Source organism: Rana temporaria, chromosome 10 (genome assembly GCF_905171775.1).
Source record: "Rana temporaria chromosome 10, aRanTem1.1, whole genome shotgun sequence".
In the NCBI taxonomy this organism is placed as follows: domain Eukaryota; kingdom Metazoa; phylum Chordata; class Amphibia; order Anura; family Ranidae; genus Rana; species Rana temporaria.
The window spans coordinates 6,408,673-6,425,751 of NC_053498.1; the positions used below are offsets into that span (position 1 = coordinate 6,408,673).

Consider the following 17,079-nt stretch of genomic DNA (forward strand, 5'->3'; position numbering starts at 1 on the left):
TTAAATCAGATATTCTGGTAGCACAAGTCTGAGCATTGGAGGAGGGCAGGCTGAGTTCCCAGCACAGCCAGAAAACTGATCCACGCTGTTCTCTCATGCCTCATGTGGTCAGTTTGCAATAGGAAAGCCGAGGAACTGGTGGCAAAACCAGGGATTTCACAAAAAGGAATATATTCAAAGAGAACAGGACACTTTCTCACTTCCTAGGGAATGGCTGTGCAGGAGAGGGGCGTGTCAGCACAAGTCTGAGCATTGGAGGAGAGCAGGCGGAGTTCCCAGCGCAGCTCAGATAACTGACCATGCTGTGTTCTCATGCCTCGTGTGGTCAGTTTGTAATAGGAAAGAAGAGGGACTGGTAGGAAAACCAGGGATTTCATACAAAGAGAACAGACAAAGTACATGGTACAACGGACACATATCAGGAATATGAAATGTTGTGGAAAACATAAAAACAAAATCAAAAATGTATAATTTGCAGAGTTTAATTACAATTCATGGCACATTTATTATAAATGGAAAGCTATGCATTAAAAATGAATTGCGCGTGTAAAAAATATATATGGCCACTGTGGACAGATATGTGAGATCTTGTTCCAGATTTTGGCTCTTACCGCCTGGCTCTTTGTATTATTGAACACGGCTGACGGAGGATAATTCTTCCCTCTAACCGGTATTGACCTCCTCTGTCAACATTCCACATATGAATGTTCTGTCTGAATTCTTTATACATTCTCCTTGGCAAATATGGGTTTGGCATATCACCGCACTTCCCACGTGACACCTACAGATCTGCTTGCAGTTATCCATCAAAAATGTCTCGTTGACCTGCGAAGACAAACATAATAATTGTGTTACAATTATTCTGAATGCTTTCAATACAAGTGGTCCTTTCTTTTACATTGTAACACAAAACTGTAACTAAATTAACCCACTTCGACTTTCTGAAATTTCAAAATGTTACCTCCATTCTGCTTCAGCGTGATGCAACCAACTTTGGTACCTTGTGTGGCACTCATAACATGCCACAATGATAAGTAATCTCACTTTTAACTAGCCGGTTGCCTATGTATTAAAGTCTTCAAATTAGAAATAGACAACATAAAATTGTCAGCTCGGGAAATTTACTATACTAGAACATGGACTGTTATCTACCATGTATAAAAAAAAAGTATTATTTAAAAAATTTAGTGCAGGTTCCTAAATTTGTCATGACTTAAAGTGGTTGTAAACCCAATCTACCTCTCAAAAACTCATCCTCGGTTATAACCCTCATTAATCTAACAATCTGTGGGTGTGGCATAGCACCAAAACTTGGGCGGTGGAGACCTAACTTCACACTATTGTTCACTATTATTCCCCTTCCACCTATACACAGAGTCTCCCTCTGTAATCTCTGATGTCTCTCTCTCTCTGTATCTCTCTGATGTCTCTCTCTAAAGTCTCTCTCTCTGATGTTTCTCTCTCAAATTCAAATGATCTCTCCCTGGTGTCTCTCTCTAAAGTCTCTCTCTCTGATGTTTCTCTCTCAAATTCAAATGATCTCTCTCTTTAACTCTCTCTGTTTTTCTCTAATGTCTCTCTCTGATCTCTCTCTGATCTCTCTATCTCTCTCTCTCTCTCTCTCTCTCTCTCTCTCTCTCTCTGATGTCTCTCTCTCTCTCTGATGTCTCCATCTGATCTCTCTCTCTCTCTCTCTCTGATGTCTATCTCTGTCTCTCTCTCTGATGTATCTCTCTCTATCGCTGATGTCTCTCTTTCTCTCTCTGATGTCTCTCTCTCACTGTCTTATTTCTCTCACTGATGTCTCTCTCTCTCTGATCTCTCTCTCTCTCTCTCTGATGTCTATCTCTGTCTCTCTCTCTCTCTCTGATCTCTCTATCTCTCTCTGTGGCGTCTCTCTCTCTGATGTCTCTCTCTCTGATGTCTCCATCTCTTCTCTCTCTCTCTCTCTCTCTCTCTGATGTCTATCTCTGTCTCTCTCTCTGATGTCTATCTCTGTCTCTCTCTCTGATGTCTCTCTCTGTCTCTCTCTCTCTCTCTCTCGCTGATGTCTCTCTCTCTCTGTCTTATTTCTCTCACTGATGTCTCTCTCTCTGATGTTTCTGTCTCTCTCTCTGATGTCTCTCTCTCTCACTGTCTTATTTCTCTCACTGACGTCTCTCTCTCTGATGTTTCTCTCTCTCTCTGATGTCTCTCTCTCTCTCTGATGTCTCTCTCTTTCTCTCTCTGATGTCTCTCTTTCACCTCTCTCTCTGATTTCTCTCCCTGATGTCTCTTTCTGATTTCTCTCCCTGATGACTCTTTCTCTCTCTCTCTCTCTCTCTCTGATGTCTCTCTTTCTCTCTTACCCTCTCTATTCTAGCAAAGTGAAGGATCTGTTTACCATTAGCCAGGGCTTTTCTCACAGAAAATAGGTACAGGAACTTAACCACAACCCCCCAAAACCCCCTCTCACCCCCCACACACACACCCTCCAACCCACATCAAATGGTGGGTGTGGTCAAATTTCACTAACAGTGGGAGGGTCTTAAAGGGGCATGATGCTGGAATATCATCCAGTGGGGGTGTGAGCATCTGCTCTGTACCCTGGGAACCTTGCCCCCATCTTGCACTCAGTGGGAGCCATTGGGAGACAAACTTTAAGCCTGTAAACACAGAAGCCAGACTTCTGAGTTTATAAGCGATAGAGGTGAATAGGAAGCAGAGGGCTTGAGCCAGAGGTGGTGGAACTGAGTTCCATCAAGTTCCAGCTAAAAAAAGCCCTGCCATTTGCAAATAAACCCCAATGTGTTGTAAATTCCTAGAACAAAACAATCTGTAGAACAATGGCCAACACTGACATTTGTGTCCATATGAACTGCCCTTCATACATACTGTGTAATATCGGCCTTCGATGTAACAGCCACATCGGCCAAGAGGAACACATCGGTCTCGGTCAAGGTAATAACCATCATTACACTGGCAACCCTCAGAGCATCCAATGGGGCAAGGTGTAGGTGCCACGACCCCGGCACAAGTGGTAGTACACGTGTCAGCGCAAGCCTCATAATGACTGTATTGGGGGCAGTCCAGAGCTAGAAGGAAAAATCAGAAAACATGACCAAGCTACAATGAGATAAACAAGCTTCATGTTAAAACAATTTATAAAAAAAAATGTAATCCCAATTTTACACCAAAACTATATGGCCCGGACACTGGCGCACATTTATGCCACCGTAGCGTATCTCCTTTACGCTACGCCGACGCAGCGCAGAGAAGCAAGCATGGAATTCACAAAGCACTTCCTCCCAAAACTGCGCTGGGGTAGGTCGGCGTAAGTTGAAGTGGGCGTGAGCCATGCTAATGAGGCGTGACCCCATGCAAATGATGGGCCGAGCGCCAGACAGATGCGTATCACCAACTGCACATGCGCCGAGACGAGGACGCATCCCTCTGCGCATGCTCATAACCACATCGGAACAACTGCCTAAGATACGCCGGAACACTGCCTACGGCGTGAACGTAACCTACGCCAAGCCATATTCACGTACAACGTAAAGTACGTAAAATACGCCGGCTTGTGTTCCCTGGTGCAGCCCTTTGCATGGATGCTGCTGAGTTACACCTCCTTTATGGGGCATAACTTTACGCCATACGTACAACTTACGCGCACCAGTCGTAGCCTGCGTCGGGTGCAAGTACGATTGTGAATTGGCGTATCTCCCTCATTTGCATATTGAATAGAAAATCAATGGGAGCGCCACATGTGTCCAGCATAAATATGCGCCCACTCTACGCCGGCGTAGGCAAGTTAAGTCGGTGGAATGAAGCCTCTTTTTAGGCGTATCTTAGTTTTGTGGGCATGGCGCACAGATACGACGGCGCATATTTGCACTTACGTGGCGTATCTCGAGATACTGTGTATATCTATCTATCTATCTATCTATCTATCTATCTATCTATATATATATATATATATATATATATATATGTATACACAGTATGTCACAAAAGTAAGTACACCCCTCACATTTTTGTAAATATTTTATTCTATCTTTTCATGTGACAACGCCAAAGAAATTACACTTTGCTACAATGTTGTGTAGTGAGTGTACAGCTTGTATAACAGTGTCAATTTGCTGTCCCCTCAAAATAACTCAACACACAGCCATTATAGTCTAAACCGCTGGCAACAAAAGTGAGTACGACAGTATGACAAGGAGCAGGGCACAAGATGGCAGAGGGTTCAGCCTCAGGAAGAGGGACTGTGTTTTAGCAGGGCTGGAGCAGGGGTAGGGACATGTTATTTGGTGCCAAAACTATCCAACCAAGAATGTCTCTCTAATATGGCTGCTTACTTCTTCCAGGTCAGTGGAGGCCTATGTCAAGGAGCAGGGCACAATATGGCAGAGGGTTCAGCCTCAGGAAGAGGGACTGTGTTTTAAGAGGGCTGGAGCAGGGGTAGGGACTCATGATTTGGTGCCAAAACTAGCCAAGCAGGAAGTTCCTTTTAACATGGCTGCTCACTTCTTCCAGGTCAATGATTTAGAAAGAACGCAAGTAGGAAAAAGCCTTAGGCCCACACGGGTATCATGCATGTTTTTATCCCCTCAAAAGTGACAAAATTCCAAGACTTACGGCATACTTTGCTACTTCTCCATTTCATGGCAGTAATGCCCATATATTGGCAAACAGTCACGTAACTTTGAAGGTTGTTGCACAATGCATTTGTTTTACCATGGGCTTGACAGAGGTCATGCAAACAGTTGCTGAAGAACCCTAGGGGGTCCACGTGACTGTGACAAGTGCTGAAAGGTCCACTGGCTGTAAGCAACATGCCACAGTACTTTTCCCCTCCATAAATGCTTTTGTGTTGACACGGTGGACAGAAGTCCCCTTGGCATTTGCTTTGGCATGGTAAACCCAGGCTGCTGTCCTTCCAGGTCTCCCCAAAGGCAGTGGTGTTGATCTCCAGTGATCCACCTGGAAGTCTTAAGTCATCGTCAGGGTAGCCATTGTAGTTACCACAAAGGCCACACATCTGCCCATGGAAACTGCTGGATATATTAACCAAAACCTGAGAGGCCAGGTCATAGGACACTCGAAGTCCAAAATCAGTGCTCAGCATAACACTTATGCCATGCTGATGAACCCAGAAGCCTTTGTCCTGACGATCCAATGGGAGGTTGTAAACAATGTCGTTCACCTAAAAGACAGAAATAAGGTGTTAAAATATTTCGGGAGGTAAACTCCTTGGTTCCTGTTTCTGTATTGGCTGTCCAGTATACACAGAGCCAGACTGGAACTGTAGACACAAAGGGGTTGATTTTCTAAAGGCAAATAGGCTGTTCACTTTGCAAGGGAAATTGCACTTTATAAGGGAGTTTTCTCAAGAGCTTAGTGAATGTGGTAAATTTCGCTTTTTAAAGAATAACCAATCACATGCAGGTAAAATTAAAAAACAAAACAGAACTTTTGCTTGCACATAGTTGGATGATGGAAGTAAGCAGAGCTTCGCCTCATTTCCTCGGCAAAGTTAAAATGACCTTGCAAAAAGCAACTTCCCTTGAAAAGTGAACAAATGATTTCCCTTTAGTAGATTCTGATTGCTAATACAGATTTGTAGACATGCGTGTTTCGTTGCGATACGAATTGAAATTTGGACAAATTTTGTGTTTTTCGAAAATTTGGCTGTATCCAAAGTTCCATATTACAATAGTAACAAATTTAACCCCTTCCCGCCCGGCCTATAGCAAAATGACAGCTGGGCAGTGGTTCAGTTATCCTGACTGGAGGTCATATGACGTCCAGCAGGATAACAGCCGCCGCGCACCCGTGGGGGAGCGCATCGCGGCGATCGATGGTGCGGTGTGACAGTCTGACACACCGCTACACTGATCTAAGTAAAGAGCCTCCGATGGGGGCTCTTTACCACATGATCAGCCGTGTCCAATCACAGGAAGACCGTTGATCTGCTTAAACTCACTTACGTCTGACAGAATTAGAATTTAAATAAAAAAATGAATTCAAAATGGAAACATAAATTATAACAAAAACGAATTATCCAAACTTGAATTTGAAAAATGTATTTAAATTGGAATAAAAAAATAAATTTGAATAAAAAAAAATTATTTGAAATCAAAATGGAAACATTTTACAAAAAATACAGTAAGGTATTAAATTGAAATAAGATGATGATTCCTTAGTCGTTACTTAGACTGCTTTAAAGAATAAAATAGAAATATAGAATAAAACCAAATAGTTTGTTCTATTGTATTCTTTTCTATTCTATAAAGCAGCCTAAGTAAAGATCTATGGAATCATCAACTTATTTCAATTTAATACCTTACTGTGTTTTTTGCAATATGTTTCCATTTTGATTTCAAATTCAAGTTTGGATAATTTGTTTTGTTATAATTTTCTTCATATTCATTGAAGTTTGCTACTATCATGAATTGGAAATGTTTGATACATCCAAACCTCCGAAAAATATAAATTTTGATTTGTTTCCAAACAAATGCTATTTTTTTTCCTTTTTTACATTTAAATTGATGTTTTTATTCAAATTCCCTCCAAATTAATGTGTTTCCTCAAATTACAATTAATTTTTTATTCAAATTTAAATTACATATTCAAATTCAAGTTTGTATTATTAGTTTTTGTTATAATTTACTTCAGATTAATTAACGTTTGCCACTATCATGAATTGGAAATGTTGGATACATCCAAATCTCAGAAAAATTTCAATTTTTATTTGTAACCAAACAAATGCAATATGTTTCCCTTTTTAATTTAAATTGATGTTTTTATTCAAATTCAAGTTAGTTTTTTTATTCAAATTTTAATATATTTTCAAATTCAAGTTTGGATAACTAGTTTTGTTATAATTTACTTCAGATTCATTAAATTTTGCTATCATGAATTGGAAATGTTGGATACATCCAAATCTCCGAACAATATACATTTTGATTTGTTACCAAACAAATGCTATATGTTTCCCTTTTTAATTCAAATTAATGTTTTTATTCAAATTCTAATAATTTTTTTATTCAAGTTTTAATACATTTTCAAATTCAAGTTTGGATAATTTGTTTTGTTATAATTTCTTCAGATTCATTGGAGTTTGCTACTATCATGAATTGGAAATTTTGGATACATCCAAACCTCCGAAAAATATAAATTTTGATCTGTTTCTAAACAAATGCTATATGTTTCCCTTTTTAATTCAAATTAATGTGTTTCCTCAAATTCAAATACATTTTTTTATTCAAATTTTAATTACATTTTCAAATTCAAGTTTGGATAATTATTTTTTGTTATAATTTACTTCAGATTAATTAACGTTTGCTACTATCATGGATTGGAAATGTTGGACACATCCAAATCTCAGAAAAAAATCTATTTTGATTTGTAACCAAACAAATGCAATATGTTTCCCTTTTTAATTTAAATTGATGCTTTTATTCAACTTCAAATTAGTTTTTTTATTCAAATTTTAATATATTTTCAAATTCAAGTTTGGATAATTAGTTTTTGTTATAATTTACTTCAGATTAATTAACGTTTGCTACTATCATGAATTGGAAATTTTGGATACTTCCAAACCTCTGAAAAATATACATTTTAATTTGTTACCAAACAAATGCTATATGTTTCCCTTTTTAATTCAAATTAATGTTTTTTATTCAAATTCAAATTTATTTTTTATTCAAATTTTAATACATTTTTAAGTTCAAGTTTGGATAATTCGTTTTGTTATAATTTTCTTCAGATTCATTGGCGTTTGCTACTATCATGAATTGGAAATTTTGGATACATCCAAACCTCCGAAAAATATAAATGTTGATCTGTTTCCAAACAAATGCTATATGTTTCCCTTTTTAATTCAAATTAATGTTTTTATTCAAACTCAAATGTATTTTTTTATTCAAATTTTAGTACATCTGAATCTCCGAAAAATAAAAATTTTGATTTGTAACCAAACAAAGCAATATGTTTCCCTTTTTAATTCAAATTGATGTTTTTATTCAAATTTGTTTTTTTTTTGTTCAAATTTTAATACATTTTCAAATTCAAGTTTGGATAATTCGTTTTTGTTATAATTTACTTCAGATTCATTGAAGTTTGCTACTATCATGAATCGGAAATTTGTATACATCTGAAATTTTTAAATTTTCATTTGTTACGAAACGAATCGCACATGTCTATCTGTTGCTACTGATCTTTGTATCGACTGCCTTAATAGGAAACAACTTTATCGTCTTGCATGAACCTTTCTCTCGTGTAACCTGCCCACACAGAAAACATAGTAAAGCCTTTAACCACTTCCATACTATTCTATTCTGCCACTACTCTCCACACTCTCTAGCAAAATTTTGCTAGAAAATTACTCAGAACCCCCAAACATTATATATGGAATGGTGCCAAACTTCAGTACTTAAAAATCTCTATAGGCAATGCTTATTTTTTTTTTACAGGTTACCAGTTTAGAGTTTCAGAGGAGGTATAGTTTTAGAATTGTTTCACACGCTCTAACGTACGTGGTGATACCTCATATGTGTGGTTTGAACGGCGTTTACATATGTGGGCGGGACTTAGGTGCGTGTTCGCTTCTGAGCGAGAGCTAACAGGGATGGGGCGGTTAAATTTATTGTTTTAGTTTTTTTTTTTACACTTTTTTTACATTTTTTTATCACTTTTATTCCTATTACAAGGAATGTAAACATCCCTTGTAATAGGAATCTTTTGTGACAGGTCCTCTTTATGGAGAAATACGACCCCACATCTCTCCTCCAGGTTGGAAAGCATGAGATTGGGAAACAAATTCACTGATCTCATACTGACAGCCGCAATTGCAACTTTGTTTACATCCGGTAACCTCCGACGGTCTTAGAGATGACTGGTGACCATCTGGTCACCAGAAATGTCTATCCTTGTCATCCGGCGCCAGACGATTCTTTCTCTGGGCCCCCGATAGCACGGGAGAGCCCGTAGAGGCACCGGATGGCAGTGGGAGGGGGGGACATCCCCTCTCGTCGCCTATAAGAACGATCGAGCGGTGGAACTGCCGCTATGATCATTCTTATGGTGCACAGAATCGCCAGCAGAAAACAGTGATATCTGAATAATGTCTGTAGCTGCACCCATCATTCAGATATCCCTGCTCAAAGTCAAGGACGTCATATGACGGCGTGCGGTAGGGAAGTGGTTAATCAAGAACATTTGTTTGTATCAACATTTTGGTTACCTCAACTGTTCCATATTTTCCTTGAATTAACGATATCTTCACATCCTTCACCAAAATGGTGATTGTCTCGGAAGAGCTCATTGACATCAAGATTGAAAAGTTCTCAAGGAAGCTCATATCCTGGAAGCAGCTCAGTGCTAGCATGTAGGTGCAGTTTCCTTGGAAGTTGTAGCTGATTCCATCAAAAGTGCGGTAGTGGGACCCGCCGGCAACTGAGCACAGGGCACTTTGAGTTGGGTGACACTTCCGAACTCCATTCCACACTTTGCAAACCTTGTGAGGGCTGCAAGAAAATGGGAGGCACCTCACCAATCCCCCAGGTCCACATACACACCTCTCGTCGCAGTTTAGCGTTGGGTAGAAGTCCTCGTTGACTTTGTGGTAAGCACCATTTACGGTGCAGCCGCACTCAGAAACTTGGACGCAGTGGTCAACATCGAGGAGGTAGCCATCTTCACAAACACAGCTCTCTCTACAGAAGCCATTACATCCAGACGGGGATCTTGTGCCACTGCAGGTCTTAGGATACTCGGTGGAACAGAGTGTGTAATAACTGTCTTGTGGACACCAGGTTTCTTCCAAAAGAAAAACAAAAAAAGGAAACGTAATTGTGTATATTATCCTAAAATAAAGTCTTAGTAAAAATAAATAAGCATAGTGGTTAATACAAAACGTTTACAGTTATCACAAGAGAAGGAGGTTACTGGTAGTGAAGGGGTTAACCACTAAGGGGGCTAGGAAGCGGTTGAGTGTGTCCTAGGGAGTGATTCTAACTGTGTGAAAGCTGGGCTACCAGTGACATGACACTGATCACTGCTCCCGATCACAGGGAGCAGTAGATCACTGTCCTGTCACTAGGCAGAACAGGGAAATCTTGAGATTTCTCCTCACTTTGGTAATTTTTTCTCTAATTTGCTGTTCTATCTCTAAGATAGGAAACTCAGCATGTGCGCACAGGGTGGGCCAAGTGTGCCTGGGCACACCCTAATCACCCTGTGCTGTACAGATTTCCCCCTGCTGCTTGGCTGCTGAAGAAAGGGACTGGGGAATCTCAGTCTCAAAAGTGAGACATCAGGGGTCAGTTTACACCCCCTGATGTTTCACCAATGCCCCCCCCCCTAATGCAGCTTGTAATAAATTGTAACAAAAAATAAAAAATAAATTATTGCAAAAACAAATTGTAAAAATGTTAAAAAAATTATCAAAGTTAAAATAAAAGTGTAAAAATAAATTATTGCAAAACAATTGTAAAAAGTAAAAGAAAAATTGTAAAAATTAATTATTGCAAAAAAAAATTGTAAAAAAGTAATATTAAAAAAATTATAAATTGACAATGTGGAAATATATGTGGAGTTATGTTAAATGTAGTAAACCACCTAAACGAGCAATGAAAACCATGATTTGGATAAAGAAAAAAATTAACAAAAAAGCTTTACAACAATTATAATATAATTGGGGTGGATTCAGGTAGGGGCGTGTAAAACTGCGGCGGCGTAACGTATGACAATTACGTTACGCGGCCGCAAGTTTACGGGGCAAGTGCTTGATTCACAAAGCACTTGCCTGTAAAGTTGCGGCAGCGTAGCGTAAAACGGGCCGGCGTAAGCACGCGTAATTCAAATGATCCCGTAGGGGGCGTGGATCATTTAAATTAGGCGCGTTCCCGCGCCGAACGTACTGCGCATGCGCCGTCCCTAAAATTTCCCGACGTGCATTGCGGTAATTGACATCGCAAGGACGTCATTGGTATCGACGTGAACGTAAATGGCGTCCAGCGCAAACGACGTAAAAATTTCAAATCGCGACGCAGGAACGACGTCCATACTTAACATTGGCTGTGCCTCCTAAAACGACGTACGCAAACGACGTACGCAAACGACGTAAAAAACGACCGCCGGCCGCACGTACGTTTATGAATCGGCGTAAGTATGCAATTTGCATACTCTACGCTGACAACTACGGGAGCGCCACCTAGCGGCCAGCGTCATAATGCACCCTAAGATACGACGGCGTAAGAGACTTATGCCAGTCGTATCTTAGGCTACAGTCGGCGTATCTAGCTTTCCGAATACAGAAAGTAGATACGCCGGCGCAACTTAGCAATTACGCGATGTATCTATGGATACGCCGGCGTAATTGCTCTCTGAATCTACCCCAATGTCTGGTAAGTTCTACCAACTTCCAATCCCTCGAAGACAGGTAAATAAATAAATAAAAAAAGGTTTGTTGAGCTAAAGTACTCACTGCAAAAACCATTTTTCCTCCAGACATCAACAGTTCCATTCACAGCTTGGCAAGCAGCAGCATAAGCCTCAATCACCTTACAGTAAACATCTTGTCTTCCTGAATAAAAGCAGAAATCATTGAGGCATTTGTGGAAGTATTTTTCAGGGTCTACAGAATCATGGCAACCTCTGAATGGTCCATCATCTTTCAAAATAATCCCACATTCCGATAGGGTTTGTCTTTGAACATTTTCTATGACTTGAAGGCAAGACATGGGCTCCAGTTCTTGACACCCTTCCTGGTTCTCCGTTGTTCTCCAGCTTTGCACAAAGGATGAGACATTATATGACATGTCGCCATTCTTCGTTGTCATGTCATCCTGGGCATTGCCATTGAAATTACCGCATAGACCACAAACGGCACTCGAATAAGAAGTTGGAAGGGCAACCTTTACGTGACTGTGCCAGTCATAGCTCACCTTAAGGCCAAATTTTGTCAAAATGACTCCGTTCCACCCATCCAAAAATATTTGAATGATGTCATCATACAGGCTTATTGGGAGGTTAAATAATATACCGTTTACCTACAAAACAAATATTAATAATGTGAAAATTAATAAACAATATGCTGCAAAGAAAAGCAAGGAAGACATCCATTAAATTTAGGAGATAAGAGAATTTTTTGACCTGTTCCAGCCATCAGATTTGAAAGCGTCTGTATGTTTTGAATTTTCCAAACAATGACTATTCTTTCTATTGTGTAGACTTATGCCGCATACACACGGTCAGAATTTCCGTCAAGAAAAGTTTAATGTGAGCTTTTGGTCCGAAATTCCGACCGTGTGTAGGCTCCATCTGACTTTTTCTGTCAGCAAAAATTTGAGAGCTGGTTCTCAATTTTTCAGAAGGGAAAAGTTCTTGTCCGAAATTTCCATTGTCTGTATGCATTTCCGATGTGCAAAAAGCCACGCATGCTCAGAATCAATTTGACACACACGCTCGGAATCGTTGAATTTCATTTTTCTCTTCTGACAAGAGTGACTGCAGTGTCACTCCTGTCAGAAGGAGCTGTGTCCAATAGCTGCTGCTGGAGCATGGATTCCACTTCCTCCTCCCTCCAGCCTGCATGAGGCGGAAGAGAGCTGGTGCTGAGACTCAGTATGGCTTTGTTGAGGAAGGAGGGCAGACTCTGGCCTTTTTCCTCTTTCCTCCTGTCATGTGACTTGAATGCTGCTGCCAGACTCATCCACCTTACCAACTGCTCTGACTCTGCTACTCCTCTCTGTCAATCCCTCCACTGGCTTCCGCTCGCCCAGCAAATTAAATTCAAAATACTAACTACTGCCTACAAAGCCATCCACAACAATGCCCCCAGCTACATCTCTGACCTAGTCTCTAAATACCAACCTAATTGTTCTCTTTGTTCTTCTCAAGAACCTCCTTCCTTTAGCTTTCTCATCACCTGCTCCCATGCTCATCTCCATGACTTTTCCAAAGCCTCTCCAAGCCTATGGAACTCCTTACCCCAATCTGTCTGTCTATCTCCTTCTCTATTAGAATTTAGAGGATCCCTGAAAACCCTCCTCTTCAGAGAAGCCTATCCTACCCACACCTAACAACTGTATTTTAATTTTGTCCATCTGATCATCCCCCACAGCTACTACCCTTTGTTCCATTTGACCCTCCCTTCTAGACTAACGAGCAGGGCCCTCTGATCCCTCCTGTATTGAATTGTATTGTAACTGTAATGTCTTACCTGATGTTGTAAAGCGCTGCACAAACTGTTGGCGCTATATACATCCTGTATAAAAATAATAATGACTAGAGAGAGGAAGAAGGCACTGTGAGTATGGATCTGCTAGTTCCAGTATGTACCAATATGCCAGTACATGAGGGAAAGAGGGGGGGGCAAAGACTGGGAAGCATGGTGATGCCCGATGTAAATAGGGGCTGTATAGGGGACACCTGATGTAAATGGGGCACTATTGGGCACACCTGATATAAAAGGGGATTGTGTTGGGGACACCTGATGTAAAGATGGACTCTGTTGGGGACACCTGATGTAAAGGGGGGGGGGTTTGCTGGGGACACCTGTTGTAAAGAGGGACTTTTTTGGGGACACCTGATGTAAAGAGAGACTTTATTGAGGACACCTAATGTTAAAGGGAACACTCTACTGGGGATTACACCTGACGGGGGGCAATTCCCTATCCCTGCCCTGGGAACTGGATGACCTTGTCCCGGCACTGTATACCAGCAAACAGGTATGGTGTCAACTGGGCACAGAGAAGACAATTTCTTAATAGACATGGTATAAACAAAGATCCAAAGATCACACCCCCCCAAAGTATTCTTTCAAAATATGTTTTCAAAGCAAATCGTGTATTAAATTGTTTGCAGGAGGGTTCCATAATTAAGTTTCTTACCTTAGCTCTTCCTTTGTTTTCTCTGCTGAGGAGGATCTCAGTCTCATACACGCTCACCACCACAGATTTCGTAAGGGAAACATCTTTAACACCTTGGTTTCTGCTCAATATGTCAACTGAGAATTCTGTAAGGCCTCGACCCTTATCACATAATCCCGTAAGATGATATCTGCATGTTCCATGGAAATCAAAGTGTGCTCCGTCAAACGTAGCATAGTGTTGGTCCCCGAAGGCAGAACACTGACTGTAGCCAGTAGGGTAGCAACCTTTAATGCCATCTCTCACGGAACATTCTTCTCCATGTTGGCATTGCCCATTTGAACACTTAACTGTCTGTGTTTCACACCAACATTTCTGAGTACAACCATCCTCCCCCCATATGGTCTCATTAGGAGGGTAATAGTGACCTCTGCAGAAGGAGCCACACTTGTCCTTGGGGATACAATGATCTTCGTGTAGCACAAATCCAGGATTGCACTCACACATTTCCATGCATGGCAGTTCTCCTTGACAGGAAGAAATCTTCCCAGCACAGGTCTCAGTACAAGGATCCCCACAGGGGTTATACCTGCTGTTTTCTGGGCATTTTATTTCTGGAAAGTAATAATACAATTTTAGTTGTCATTTTTTAAGTTTGTTTAGCTCTGATACTACCTCAAGCTGTTCTATTCTCATGGATTTGTAGACCCTCCGCAGAAGTTTGGAGTAATCTGCTTCCCGTTTAGCTGTCTCTGTTCAAAACTCAAACAATAATGGTAGCCAAATATATTATGAGTTGTGCAAAAGCCTTTTTACACACGATCGGAAATTCCAACAACAAAACTGTGGATTTTTTTTTTCAACGGAATGTTGGCTCAAACTTGTTTTGCATACACACGGTCACACAAATGATGTCGGAAATTCTGACCGTCAAGAATGTGGTGACGTACAAGACGTACAACGAGCCGAGAAAAATAAATTTCAATAGGCAGTACAGCTCTTCTGCTTGATTCAGAGCATGCATGTTTTTTTGTGCATAAAGACAATCAAAATTTCTGATAACTTTTCTTGACGGAAAAATTGAGAACCAGCTCTCAAATTTTTGCTGTCGGAAATTCCGACAGAAAAAGTCTGATGGAGCCTACACACAGTCGGAATTTCCGACCAAAAGCTCACATCGAATTTTCGATCGTGTGTAGGCAGCATTTGGATATAAATTGAATGGAGAGTTTAGGGCAGACTTTCTTAACCTCTTCAACCCAGAGCAACCCCCGAAATAACTTTCTGGTCTCGGAACCCCTGTTACAAATGAGTATATCTACAACTCATGATACATAAGCATGTTGGTCGGTGGGAAAAAATACTCCTAAAGCCTCATACGCACGATCGGACTTCCATTGGACTTTTACATGGATTTTGGTCCGAAGGGGCGTTGGCCGTGAACTTGTTCTTGCATACACACGCCAGAACTTTTTCAGCCAACATTCACCAAATCACGTGTTTTTTCAGCTCTCCATGGCCACCCTTTGGACAACTTCTGCTATTGTTGTCTGATCTTTAGCATTAGTTCTGAGCATGCATAAACATGCATGCTCAGAACTAATGCTAAAGATCAGACAACAATAGCAGAAGTTTGTACTTCATCCCGGAAGAGAACACAGCGGTAGTGGTTGGAACTGTTATCAACTCACGACTCGACTACGCAAACTCCCTCTACTTAGGATTCCCGAAATACCAGATTTCACGTCTACAAGTCGTCCAGAACACGGCAGCCAGACTGGTAACAGGTAAAAAGCTGTGGGAACCAATTTTCCCGGTCTTGAGGTCCCTCCACTGGCTGCCCGTACAGGACCAGGTGACATTCAAGACACTCTGCCTCACACATGTACACAGGGTAACGCTCCTCAATACTTAAGCGAGAAAATAAAACCCTACGTCATCAAGCTCATGCTCCGGTCAACCAACCAAAACCTTCTCCGAATCCACAAATCCCGCTACAAATCTAAGGGAGAACGTAGATTTGCAGTCCAAGGACCACGGCTCTGGAATGCTCTACCCACTACCATCCGCTTGGAAGAAAACCATCGAGCTTTTAGGAAAAAACTAGACCCACCTCTTCTGAAGGATCAGGACGACACTGGATGCAAAGCGCCTTGAGGCGATTAAGTTCGCATTTGTTGTGCTATAAAAGTTACTCACTCACTCACTTGTGTACACACGATCGGATTATCCCCCATCGGATATTTGTTGCCGGAAAGTTTGAGAGCATTCACAGCAAACATTTGTCCGTTGAAAAACTGAAAACAATTGTCCGATGGAGCGTACACACAGTCGGATTGTCCGATAAAACACGTCCGTCGGACCGTTGTTGTCAAAAAGTCTGATCATGTGTATAGGCCTTTACCCTTATAAACATTGGGAAGAATTACCTTCTTACAGATGGCTACAAAGATCAGTGATGTCAGAGGGAACTTATCATGATTGGTTAACCTTGAATTTGAATTTGAATGGAAATTGAGCTTCTGTACATCATTCTAACTAGATAAAGAAAGTATAACTGAACACTCACCGCATCCAATGTCTGTCCTCCATTCTTCAACACGAACCTCTTGTATTTGACATGCTACTAAGTATACAGCAATGGCCTCACAAAGGACCTTCTTGTACCCACTATGTCTGATCATGTCATTAACACAACTGTTGACGTAGACTTCTGGGTTTACAACCGAGTGACACCAGTAAAAGGGACCGTACATCTGGCTGCTCAAGGAAAAGAAAATATATATTTATTCTGTAAATTTGTTTTTTGCATATACAGTATATATATATATATATATATATATATATATATATATATATATATATATATATATATATATATATATATATATATATATATATTTATATATATATATATATATATATATATATATATATATATATATATATATATATATATATATATATATATATATATATATGTATAGTATCTCACAAAAGCAAGTACACCCCTCACATTTTTGTAAATATTTTCTTCTATCTTTTCATGTGACAACACTGAAGAAATGTCACTTTGCTACAATGTAAAGTAGTAAGTGTACAGCTTGTATAACAGTGTAAATTTGCTGTCCCCTCAAAATAACTCAACACACAGCCATAAATGTCTAAACCGCTAGCAACACAAGTGAGTACACCGCTAAGTGAAAATGTCCAAATTGGGCCC

At 40.4% G+C, this 17,079-nt stretch overlaps 2 protein-coding genes across 2 annotated transcripts; both read right to left on the reverse strand.

The window, feature by feature from the left end:
- Positions 1-480: 480 nt before the first annotated feature.
- On the reverse strand, positions 481-5,518 carry LOC120916225 (IgGFc-binding protein-like). Its single transcript, XM_040327086.1, has 3 exons — positions 4,618-5,518; positions 2,875-3,074; positions 481-825 (listed from the first exon to the last, which is right to left on the reverse strand). The coding sequence occupies exons 1-3, from the start codon at positions 5,105-5,107 to the stop codon at positions 664-666; spliced, it is 852 nt and encodes a 283-aa protein (XP_040183020.1). The 5' UTR covers positions 5,108-5,518; the 3' UTR covers positions 481-663.
- Positions 5,519-9,187: 3,669 nt separating this feature from the next.
- LOC120916151 (IgGFc-binding protein-like) lies at positions 9,188-16,658 on the reverse strand. The gene is made up of 4 exons (XM_040326970.1): positions 16,426-16,658; positions 13,878-14,470; positions 11,471-12,035; positions 9,188-9,801 (listed from the first exon to the last, which is right to left on the reverse strand). The coding sequence occupies exons 1-4, from the start codon at positions 16,610-16,612 to the stop codon at positions 9,188-9,190; spliced, it is 1,959 nt and encodes a 652-aa protein (XP_040182904.1). The 5' UTR covers positions 16,613-16,658.
- Between the last annotated feature and the right edge of the window lie 421 nt (positions 16,659-17,079).

Coding starts and splice junctions, on each gene's coding strand:
- LOC120916225 (XM_040327086.1), bottom strand. CDS start 5,107: ATGCTGAGCACTGATTTTGGACTTCGAGTGTCCTATGACCTGGCCTCT. Junction 3,075..4,617: donor GAGAAGTAGCAAAGTATGCC/GTAAGTCTTGGA, acceptor TTTTCCTTCTAG/CTCTGGACTGCCCCCAATAC. Junction 826..2,874: donor TCGAAGGCCGATATTACACA/GTATGTATGAAG, acceptor TTGTCTTCGCAG/GTCAACGAGACATTTTTGAT.
- LOC120916151 (XM_040326970.1), bottom strand. CDS start 16,612: ATGTACGGTCCCTTTTACTGGTGTCACTCGGTTGTAAACCCAGAAGTC. Junction 14,471..16,425: donor GAGGACAGACATTGGATGCG/GTGAGTGTTCAG, acceptor ATTACTTTCCAG/AAATAAAATGCCCAGAAAAC. Junction 9,802..11,470: donor GAGGAAAAATGGTTTTTGCA/GTGAGTACTTTA, acceptor TTCTTTTGGAAG/AAACCTGGTGTCCACAAGAC.